Genomic DNA, 12,307 nt, shown 5'->3' on the forward strand with positions numbered 1-12,307 from the left:
AGTCTTTCTAGTTGTATGTCTCTCCATGGAACCCAGTGAGGCACAGACATTTCCAGGGTTTGCTTATATGCTTAAACCAGGTCCCTTTTATCTGTTAGTGTTGGGTGAGACAGATGTCATTTACAGAACCTGCTAGGACAGTATTTGCAGCAGAGCAGTTAAGCTGTTAGTTTCAAGAATGATTTGCATGGTAGCTTTAGCTTGTGGATATCTTTCAAGTATTTGACTAATGCCATGGATGTAGCAGTGGTTCCCAAGTGCTTTAATCACCAGAGTGTTTTGCTGAACTGGGGACTTTTCTTCCGAAGCTGTTTCATCCACATCAACGGCAGAAGGATGACATGGCTTACAGATCTGCTCTCATGGGGTTTATTAGTGCAGGGTAGTGATTTTAGAAACTCAAGGGAGGGAGGTACCGTGTTCCACATGTACCTGTAGACCTCAGCAGTATATGTATCTTCATGCATTTAGAGGATCTTCATAACTAACACAAATATATATTTGTTCTATAGACATAAAGAACAATGCCATAAGCCAACTACTGAATGACAAGGTTTGTGATTTTTAAATCTGGCTATTATTTGATAGGATAGAGAGCTATGTTTGTCAATTGTAAATTAATCCCAAGGTGTGTGCAAACAGCATTTTTGAAGGACTGCTTATTTTCAGGAAATGACTGTAAAAGCCATATAAAATAAGTCAGTTGTTTTATAGCACAGCTCTCTCATGTTATTGCACCCGTTTCTTTTCTACACAACAGAAGCATACCCTGCTCATCGCACCTCTATGTTCCTCACCAGTTGTGAGATTCTGGTGTTTGAAAAGTTTGGGAAATGCTTCAAAAGTAAAATGAAATTAGCTGAACTATAATAAGCCATAAAGAAGTTGAATTCTACTATGAAAGACGATAATAAGGTGTAAGAATGTGTAATAGAATGCATGATATAGAAGTCCTGACAGTTTGTGTCTTTCTGTACTCCTGCCAGGTTTTGGTAATAAAGAAGTAAAAAATCATTATCCAAAAGGTAATGTATTAGTATGCTGTAGATAACATGGTACAACTTTGTTAAAAATTTCCTTTAACCTTGAGTTTATGTATATTCTGCTTAGGTTTGAAGATGACAATAAGCAAGTGGAATATAAGAAGTTTGTGGATGGGCTGAACTGGAGAGAGAATCCAATCCCTGTTTTCCAGACAATAAAGGTAAATTTTTACCTCTCAGAGTAAAAACAGTATATCTCAGCAAGGGAACAGTACAGTGCATTGATATAATTTGCCAACTTTAGCATGAGTGCTTTATCCAGTGGAGACCACAACAGTTTTCATATTTGCGTGTTTGTGTCTTTTTTAAGTAATTTTTTTTTTTCTGGGAGGTTTAGAATGAAGCAGAGAAGTCAAACAGGGACGAGGAGCCCTGTAACATCTCTGTGCCTAATAGATGTCACATCTCTGTGACATTTTTCTAGAAGGAAAAAAAAAAGAAGGGGAAACAGGTGTATTTATCCATGAACAATTGGCATGAATACTGCTTCACCCACAAATGTCATCATCATATGTCGAATGATCTATTTGCTTGCTGAGACAGTAAGGAAACACTTTAAACTCTGCTGACACGGCAGAAAATAGCTATGTATTTTTTGTAACTCCATAGAAACTTGTACATAAGGCACCACATCACTGGTAGGCGTGCTGCAAGAGCAGTATTGATGGATCAACCTTGTACATCTCCTCCAGCCTGCTACTTGGGGTAAATAAAAATGTGGTATCAACAAACTGCAGAGACAAATCTGATCGTGCCTTCTTGTGCTGAATGGAACATTTAAAAATAAATGGTGCATAAGGCAATTATGCTGATTTTTAAAAACTTTGTAATGGATAAATCCAAAACCCTTCTGCCAACACATAGTTTTGCTGTTCTTGCCTAGGCAACGTGTTGCTATGCTTGTACAGAATGTGTTTGATTGTATTCAGACCATTTAGAAACATAGCGTTCCTTTAAATTCAAGTTCATCGGTGACATAGTTTAAAACTATATTCCTCAAGTACTGTGCTATTAACCTGACTCCTCTCTTACTTGGTTTACCAGCTCTTTCTTCTGTAGCATCTCAAACTGACGATGTCTAGCGAGCTGCTGGTTTGCTCTGCATTCCATTGTGGTTTATTTTTCACTTTGTCATTGAGAAGAATTTTTCCATCTTGTATAGATAAAATCAAAGCTCTTCCACATGTTTTATACAACAGTCCTGTGGTTCAAAGTGTGTATTAGGTTTTGTTCAGTGAGTATTCTTTGTTTTTACAGAAGAATTCTGTGCTTAAAATATAACTCAGTGTTTAAGCAGTGACTGCTCTCAGGAGATTGTGTTAGGATAAGAGGCCTCGTGAGCCTCAGTATCACAGAAACAGAAAGAAGGTCAGAACCTGTGGCAAGAGGATTTTTGCCTTGAAGATGGTGCTAAGCTCTCTACCAAAAAGCTGTTCAACGTGTTTGACTTGCTTTTTTTCCCCCTCACACAACAGCTAATCTAGCTATTGAATGTGACCTGATTTCTGGGAGGTGAGGGAATTGAAGGTGGGGTACAGGTGGTGGTAGAACCAAGAGGCAGCCTTCATGAGGTGAAGACGTGGAGGAAAACGTTCTTGTGAAACAAGCAGGAGGTTGAAGTGGACATCTGTGGTGAAATGTATGTCTGGATCAGCATAAGAGATGAGGTTTTGTTTGGGTGTGAAGAAGACATTATCTTTGCCTGGAGGACAGCCAGTGGATGGGCTGATGTCTAAGAGCCCCTGTTGAGAATGGTGCATGGAGTTATGGGAGGAAGATTACAGCTGAAATAAAAAAGAAAGAAAGAGCATCCATAGAAATTATCACCAGTCATTGTCATGCTGGGATAATCAGTTTCTCATCTGCTTCAAAACCTTGCTGTAACTGTCACACTGACATAGAGCACTGTTTTTAATTAACAATGTCCAAATTGGTGCCAGTATAGTTTACTGAGTTTTACTGACTTTTATTTTTTTAGCTGCAATGTCTCTTCTGTCTTTGGTACAGTTCAAGAGTATTATAATGAAGAGATAATAGGAAATGGAAAGGAAGGGATTTAGATCTTGTTTAACTTTAGAATCCGATTTTCATTCTGTTCGTGATTAACCATGAATTAACAGCAATATTTTGGGGCTGCGGTGGCTGTGTTTGACAGATAGATTTCAACAACAGGGTTGTGCTTGTTGAGCAAACTTTTTTCTTCTTTCCTTCTATCTCATTGTTTTGTATGATTTTTGGTGTTGAGTCATAGATGACTTCCAATACTTTGAAGTATAAATGCCTCAGTGAAGAAAATACAGCATTATTTAATTTGAAAATACCTGCAGAAGGGCTAATAAGAGAAAATATTTTTAATAAAATATTATCCAAGATTGATAAAAATGTGCATGTAGTAATCTTTTAAGAGGATGTGTTATATGAAGATCCACTTTTTCAAAGATTTATTATGTGGAAATGAAGCAGCTCATTCAATCTTACGTTGACCAGTTTTAATTATTCTTGTTTTCAACATTGTATCCTAAGTTACTGTCTGGGTTACTAATTTCAGAATGAAGATGACTGGACCAGACAACCACCAATCTTTCATGTGAAAGACATCAAATACTTACCTCTTCTGGATGATCTGTTTGGCAAGGAAGAATAATCTGACCTGTGCAAGGCAGTGCTTTTGGATTAGTGTTTCAGCTCCCAAACTTAGACAGATACTGAAAAGATTCAAATATAGGTTTTATTGCATTTAATTTCTTATTCCAACATAGATGTATACTTCATGTGGTTTTGTAACTCCTTCTAAATCAACAGTACTCTTTCATAATTACACAAGCATAATTAAAACTGTATCTTCTCATTTTTGTGCCTGGTTTTATGGAGAATTTATAAGTATTGAGAAATACCGAGAAAGTCTGTCCGACTCTGCTTTGTTGTGCAAACAAAGGTCCTTGGATGGCCTCTTAAAATATTTGGTCAAAATGTATTATCACAATAAGGTTACTCCATTCAAATTTCCTCTTTTGCCCTATCTTTTGCCCCTTACATACGTCTTTTTGCTGTATCCCTGTGGTGATGCTTAAGTACTGTTTGTGTTAAAGATTGTTATTTTATGGAGGAAATAAATAAATAACTAGCAAGGTTTTAGCACAGTATAAAGTTGCTCTGGTATCAGAGATAATTATAGCCTTCAAATGTGAAAGTTTGCAGGCGTGGCATGGAAACTATCAGTTCTTACTTTTTCTTTTAAATGTGTCTCAGATGAATAGCCACCAAAGTTTACTTGGTGAGACATGTATGAAGAGACGGTCCTTCCATGCAATTTTAGTGTGCAACTTTCTTGCAGTAACACTGCACTTGCCCTTTGAAAATTAATCAATGCCTTCCTCTTTGCTCAAAATTGCAGTGACTAAATGGAGTCCCTCCTTAGCATTTTTATATCTTTTTGAGCTTATGCCAGCTCAAAGCCATGGTTAGATCTGAACTTACTGCATGCTTTTGAGAGAGAAGTTTAAAAAATGGAAGAGCTGAGGTGAAGGGGGGTAGCTGACTCATCCATGGCTATTCCACAGGGGCAGAAAAGGTGTGAGCCAATGGCTAGGAAACTTACACATCAGTAGACTGAAAATCCTGCACTTTCTGTAATCTGAAATTACAATCTGGGGAGGAAGTACTTGATTTAGAAGGATGAGAATTCAACATATCTAAATCCCCTAACTGAGGGAAAGACAATAGTTCAAACCATAACGTTATTTAGTAAATCTGTATCTTTTTGGAAACTTGAAGGTCCCTTTTAGAATTATGATTCCATTTAGAAATAACTTACTGCACTTTTGCATGATAGTGTAAATGAAATTTTTAATAGTCTGTTTTATCTCTAGCCCTCCCAGCTTCTGAGAAGAAATTATTTTCCCTCCATATGGCAAAATATGAAGCTTTTTTCAGCTTATAAACTTTTTTGTTAGCAAAAAAAGGACTTGAGGCAAGACATAATTGTGTGTTGCTGCTACTTAGGAAGATGTTTGCAATAAAATGGGAAAGTAGTGGTAACCCCCATGAAAACTGGCTAAGATGCTCCAAGTTGTAGACAAAGCCATGTGTTGCTTTTTGAATAGAAAGAGGAAAATGTTTTCTTACATGACAGGAAAAATATGTGACCACAGGGCTAAGTGTCAGGAGCCCAAACAATAGTAACTTTTGTTTGAAGACAGTTTAATGAAAGCTGAAAAACATGCCACCAAGACTGAGCTTGACACCTTAAAAGAATGCAGTTGCCCTTGTAAATTTTTACCAGGCTTCAGAAGGGTATGTGTCAGTTGTGGAAATCTTGTATAGTTGGGGGTTTCCAAGTAAGACTGAACATTCAGAACTAACCAAATAGCTTTTAGAGATGTATAGGTCAAAGAGGAGCCTCTTTTCATTCATGTGAAACCCTGTGTTTAGGTCTGGTCAGTCATGGTCCAGAAATGCAACTGCAAACTGGAACCAGTGCAGAGAAGAACTAGAAAGTAGACCAAGAGAGTGGAGATAAGAAAGGAGACTAAAGGAGCTTGGCTTATTTGGTGAAATAAAATTAAGTCTTAGAGAGAATAATCTCTGTAAATACGTTATGTTCAGGCAAGGAAAATAATCTCTTTCAGTTAAAAACATTGGTAGCCTAAGAACAAAGGGGTATGATTTGTCATGTGTAAATTTAAACTGGACAAAAAAAGGTGGTTTCTGACTTCTGAAAGAATGAGGGTCCCAAACAGCCTTCCAAGACTAAGGTACTCTGGTTTGAGGTTGAGATGAGTCATCCGGTGACAGTAATTTTAGGATGTTTATTAACACCCTTTTGAAGAATTCTCATTTCTCTTTCTCTTATTTTCCCATGCATCTTGACGAGCACAAAAGGGTCACGTAGGAGCAGGGCAGGCAGGGCCTGAAAAATATTTTCAGTGCTTGTCACTGTGCTTACAATATGTCATATGCTGTGGTCTGATGTGTTGCAAACACTTTTCACCAGGTTTTCCTCTTTACAAGCAGCAGTGCTTCCAGAAGGGAAAGCCCTAGCCAATGAGTAGTCCAACAATGCTCTGTATAATGTGACTTACAGCATATGCTGCCCAGAATATTTCAACCTCTCCTCTAATCCTGCCACCAGCTTCTTCTCTCTTTTCACATTGTGGATGAGGGGCCTAAATGAAGACAATACCAGAAGATTATGTTTCAAGATGGCAGGAGGCCACAGCTTTAAAGCATGCTTGGTATAAAGGGGAAGACAGCCCTCCCATTTGCCATTAATCTCAGCTCTTGATCTCTGTAGGGAAGCCAAAGATATCTTCTTTCCACAACTATCTGTGCTGTCCATGGGAGGAGTGAAGAGATTCACATTACTATACTGGCTCCCCTTCTCACTGCTGGGGTCTGCTGCATGTTCAGTGTTAATTTTTATTTCCTCAACTTGGCATTTGAGAGTATGAGGCTTCAAGTTCTCTGGAATAACTGCTGCTGCAAGCAAATGGCTGGTTGCAAACAGCATAGAGGACCAGTCCTCAGATCCAGGTGATGGAATAGTTTGCTCACAGTCTCGCATCAGCTTCTGCTCCTGTCCAGTTCAGCATGCCTGCTCTGGTCACCAGCAGCAGGGCTCTCTCAGATAATGGGAGGCACAAACAGTCATAGACAATCTGTGGACAATAATGAAGTTCCTTACCAAGCACTATTTTCCTGTGTCCTGCATGTTGCACAGGCATCTACAGTATTTTTCTAGACAGAGGCATTTGTACCAATGTCAGACAGATGTTCATCTATATAAATGAAAAGATGTTGAACTCTTCCATCTGCATTTGTCTCTTATGCTGTTGTGAGTTGATTCTACTTCATGGCAGAAAAGCTCTTCGCAGAAAAGCTCTTCACAGAAAAGGTTTGGGCACAGTTGACTTCTATGTCTGCTCTCTTTGTCTTGTCCTTCTAGCCCTGGAGACATTTCTGCCTCCCAAAGGCGTACTTTCTGTGGGAAAACTGCAGGGATCCTAATTCCGCACTAACCAAAATACTGGATGTTTTCAGTCACTTGACAGCATTCAGAGAACAGCAGTCTATATATCACTAATAATAATTTGCTGGTCTCTTGCTTGCTGAACGCTTCTATGTGTTCCCATGGTTTGAGACGTGGAACTAATCATTAGAAGAATTTTCCAGTTTTAACATCTTGTAGTCATATGTAGGTTATTCAGTAACACGGAGGGAAACATTAGTTCCTCAATGTCCTGTGCCCTCTGTAGTTTTCTGTAGCATATCCACTTGCAGCATGTCTTCCTCTTTGAGGTGGCTTAGCCAGCAAGCCCCAGTATGATGAGAAAGACAAATGGCAGCAAGTTTTGAAGAAGTTACAATTCAGGATTTAAAAATACCACAGTCCGAGGTCAGTCAGATTTTAAACATTATTTACAGGCTTTAGAGGGAAGTATAGATAAAACTTGAGAGAAAGCTGTCTTGAAAGAAGGCTTTTTAAAATTACTATTTGCTCTGAATTAATGTCTTGCGGTTTGTTGAATGCTTTAGACAATGGCCGTGCTTTAGGCAATGGTCAAACAAGCCGGATAAGGAAGTGTGGGGGGGAAATCCATGTTCCCTACCAGTTTCCAGTAAAGTTAAAACCACTGAGGGAGCATAACCAAGATAAGGAAGTGAATTAATATGATATATTAAGGTTATAGATCGATTATATAAACTCTTTTTCTGCACAGCTGGTCATTTCTGAATCATCTGGAAGTTTCTTCTGGTATGTATTACACACAAATAAACTAGCTACCCTCATCTGCCTTTCACCCTAGCCATCTGTCCTCTTTGGTGTCCTGTTTTGCTAGGCTAGTTTCGCATTATGAACTATGAACAAAGAGAAATAAAGGAGCCGATTCACAAACTTCTTCGAAATCTGATGCAGATTCCTGGCAAGCAGCACTGTGGGATGATCTGTAACAGCAAAACTTCATTGTATCACCTGACAGTACTTGAGAGAGCTCCCACTTTCAAAGGCAAATCTGTCAGAAGAATGACATTGTCTTGGAAGACAGGAGGAAGATCTTTTGCAGAGCTGCTGTGGTGCAAGTGGGAAGGAGCCTCCTCTAAATTAGCATGAGGTTTATGGGTGAGACTTAGGTCTGTTGACTTCAGATGTCTACATTGCAGATGTCTGCACCTGCAAGAGCTCTCTGGATCCCTTACTTGCCGATGGAAGGGCGATGGACTTCCTGGCCTACAGGAATATCTACAGGAGGCAGTTATCCACACACTGCCCCTCCCCCTGCATTGACTGTGAAGGGATTTGAAGCAACCAGCTAAACATACATGTTTGTATTGCTGTTGGGTGAGATGAATCCCACCTTTGGGGTCCATCAGCATTGCCAGAGGAGCACTGAGGTCAAGCATGGTGACTGACTGCCTGGTTGCTCTACACCCTTGCTGCAGGTTGAGGCCACACTGCAGTAAGTATTGTATGTGTAGGAAGGACTGAACTTCAGACAGCTGTGGGTAGTTTGGGTTGAGCTGGTCAGACTGGGCAGAGGAGACCATGAGTCCATGGTATGTGCTGAACATGCATGTGGTCCCTTTCATGGGGTGTTCTGGAGCTTAGGCTGAGCAGAGATTTGGCAGCATGCTTAGCCTCAGTGAGATTGACTCGGTCTCTGGCTGGTGGGTCTTGGTCAAATTTCATTCCATCTAGGCAAACAGGAAAACCTGGCTTGATGTAAATGGAACTACAATTTCTCTTGTTAGAAGTCTCTGAGAATCTAATTTAGCAAAGTATGTAAGTGTATGCGTAAGGCTGTACCTTTTGCACAAAGCTACTTGACTGTGTGCAGGCACCTTGCTAAAATCTGTCAAATGAAGCGCTGGTGGCAATGCTTTCCTGACAAAGAGGAATTCCTAACTTAAGGCATTTACGAATTAAATCATTGTAATAAAGAGCCTTACCATACAAGAAGGTAGCAGTGAAAGGAGGTAATATAGAATTGTCTGGACATGTTTATACAGGCTATATATTGTGCTGTTATTGTAGTTCTTCAATATAAGCTAGCAATTAGCAATTAAATTCCCATTATGGGATCATGTTAGTAATTGAGATAAACTGTAAGTGTGTAACTGTTTTAAACCTTTCCTTTAACTAACCCAAATACTGTGGTACTTATATAATTTAAAGATAATATCCCCATTAGTAGACTTTATGACTCAATAAACAGCTCCCACAAGTTCATAAAAGCCAAAACCGTAAACACCAGGACTATTAATGCAATAGAAATTCTGTGCCTCCCTCTTTTCTTGGTGGTCTAGATAGAGCAAAGGGAAATGCTATCTCAGAAAAAAAAACATTTATTCTGCCTAGATAAATATAAATGAATTGTCTTAAAACCCATTTGGAAATTTCCTCTCCTCCCCATGTCCCAGGTGGTCTGGCAACAGTGATGCATTCTGCTTTTGTCTTCATTTACATGAAGGGATTGCAAGTAAAAGCGCTGGTGATATCCTCACCTTTGCCTCTCCCTTGTGGAGAAATGGGAACAAACTCTACTGTTGAGTTTCAGTGTGCTTTTCTATTATTATTAAGGAAAAGCATTACTGAAGTGGCTGGACTTCACTATTTTGAACCTCTCTGTTGCAGTCATTTTTTCCCCATTTTGCAGGTAAATGAATTTTAGTAAAGAGAGCCTGCTTGCCTGGAGGTTAATACAAGCAGAGCTTTTGTAGCCTGTCTCTTTCCTTTGGGAGTTGAAGGAAGTGATTAATTAAGCCATTTGCAACTAAAATGGAACCCTTTCCAGCCTTTCCTTTGTCTGCAAGAGTTTTATTTCCCAGTGTGTCATTCTGCTTAGCAAATCACTGTGCAATGAACCACCTCTATCTGGTCACTCACTTTGCTGCTGAAGGACATTCCTTCCTCTGTTGTTAGAATCATATTGTTTGAGTTAATCAAAATGCAGGAAGTTTCTGTCATCGCTAGCTGGGTTGAATTGGGTATGAAAAGCTGGAGGTACCCAACAGAGCCACTGCTCTTTTCTTCCCTGTCCTAGTAGGTAACTCATCCTGGGATAAAACACACAGTTTTCATTTGTCTTCTGTTTTTGCCACTTTTGTGTGAGAGTTTGTTTCCAGAGTAAGCATCCGAAGTGGCTATTGGGATTCATGTCCATCACTTCTCCGCTGCTGGATTCCTGACCTTTACACCTAAGAGGGCATTTGGCCTTTAGGACCCCAGGACAGCCCATATTCACAAAAGGCAGAAACTCAGACATTTTGTTCTGCAGAAGCCTGGTAAGTAGTGAGCAAATACAGTCTTTCTTGGGTTTTGCACCACTTGGATTTCACCAGCCATCCTGAAGTTTTAGGTTTCCATAACAATGGTATCAAACAGAGAGGCACTGCCCACTTGCTCTTGCCCCACACATAACACTCCATAAAGCTTCACAGCCTCACAGCAGGTTCAGAGATACCCCTTTTGATTCCCTTTTGGCAACTACATAATGAAGACAACCCAAGACCCGAAGCAAATCAAATATTTGAATTACAAAGATTCAGCATCTTAATGAAGCAAAATTCCTTTTAGGAGGCAAACAATCACAAAGGACCTGAACTGTTGCTGCTGAAGTCCTAACAGTTTCACCATTGATTTCTGTGGGAACAGGGTTTGGCTTTACTTTCTGGGAGAGGGTAATTGCTTTTCTGCTTTCCTGCCTTTGCACACAAAGTCCGTAACTCATCTCAGGATGGTTCACATGCTTCAGCTGCAGCAGCCAGGTCCTAGGACTGGGTCAGATCATGGCAGATTCCAGCTCAAAATGCAGTATTGCAGATATGTGGCTACGGGGGCTCGTGTTGGATGCACTCGAGCCCTTAATCAAACTAACAGTAGTTTGGAACAGTTTCCAAAGGAGGTAAAGACCTAAGCCGTAACAGGGCCAAGGAGTTCTCTACTTCCAGTCTGTTCTCTGGAAACCCACAAAGAAGCAGAGTGACACAGTGAGCATTGATGCATATGAGCTTGGAACACTGATCATGCAATTAATACATGAACACCAGGTGGATGTTCCAAGACTTATTTATCAAGGAACAACAAAAGTTGCAGGTGCAAGGAGTCTCGTGCATACCTTTTCCAGCACACGTAATTTGACTACATGCCGAACACTTTATTCCTAATTATGACAGCCTAAATGAGCCTTCTTTGAGCTCTCCCTGCTAAGCAGCCTGGCTGCATGGTGATGATCTCCTCTTCAGCTGGAATGCCTCTCAAAGTTGCTCCTTGAGGCAGAGATACCTTTTGACATCAGCAGATCTTTGGTAAGGGACTGATATCACACAGAACTTTGTATTATGGTGAATTTGTTTTGTCTTGGTAACTTTAATTTTGTCTTGGTAACTTTTACTCTGCCTTGGTAGTTTTGAATCATTGTTGAAACGATTGTGCAGTACAGTTATCAAGTGAACTTTTGCCATTGAACTTTGTTAATGTTGTGTTTCAGTAAAACCACTTTTGCTGATACTTTTGACAGTGGTTCTTTAAGCAATCTAAATTGTCCATTCATGACAGGGTCACACTGCCTCCTCTGTGGGCACAACATTAGCAGCCCTGGCTCCTGGCACCTGGTGGGACAGGGAGCCAGAAGGACAATACTTGGCTCCTAGCAAGACAAGAGGTTGGATCAAAGCCCCATGCAGGCAGGAAAGAGAGATGGTGACTCCAGTGCCAGCTCCAGCCTCACAGCAGGGAGGTTTTGCAAGCAACACTTGCAAGACTGCACAGGGGTGGGAAAAAGAGTAGTTCCTAGATATGAGGTAATGTTCCTGAGGTCATATAAGTGTGTTGCTGAGCAGGACGGGACCTGAGATTGTGCATGACAGAAAATTGTCTGTAATATTGTCTGCCTGATCTACTACATCTCCATTATCCTGTGTCAACAGAGGGGATTGATGGAGTAACTGAGAAACTTTCATGAGAAACTTTCATAAGAAACTTGTGTAAGAGGAGAATTAATGACTTTTCATTATCCTAATGTACAGCTTCATCTTATGTGGGTGGGCTGTTACTTGAATTAGAGAGGAGAAAGTTGGACTTCTCAGGCTTTGACTCCATTGTATGCAGTTATGAAATGCTTCCAAGCCCCCTGAGAGTTTCCTGGTCACTTAGAAGGAGCGGGATCAGGTCCTTCTCTCAGGTTAGAAACTCATCATTTGAAGTCTGCAGATAACTGCGGGCCTCGTGGGTTCATAGAATCATGAAATAGTTAGGGTTGGAAAGG

The 12,307-nt window shown here is 40.2% G+C and overlaps 1 protein-coding gene across 1 annotated transcript in view; it reads left to right on the forward strand.

Moving 5' to 3' along the window:
* The window catches only part of LOC104405257 (EF-hand domain-containing family member C2-like), a gene marked incomplete at its 5' end in the record, with an annotated part of 26,191 nt that extends 22,504 nt beyond the window's left edge, over positions 1–3,687 (forward strand). Inside the window, 3 exons of the mRNA XM_010013910.1 lie at positions 1,111–1,204; positions 2,556–2,570; positions 3,592–3,687. Of these exons, the coding sequence (XP_010012212.1) occupies positions 1,111–1,204; positions 2,556–2,570; positions 3,592–3,687 (205 nt within the window). The remainder of the gene's footprint in view (positions 1–1,110; positions 1,205–2,555; positions 2,571–3,591) is intronic.
* Positions 3,688–12,307: the final 8,620 nt, after the last annotated feature.

The sequence above is a fragment of the Nestor notabilis genome, unplaced genomic scaffold (genome assembly GCF_000696875.1).
Source record: "Nestor notabilis isolate BGI_N333 unplaced genomic scaffold, ASM69687v1 scaffold20254, whole genome shotgun sequence".
Taxonomy (NCBI): domain Eukaryota; kingdom Metazoa; phylum Chordata; class Aves; order Psittaciformes; family Psittacidae; genus Nestor; species Nestor notabilis.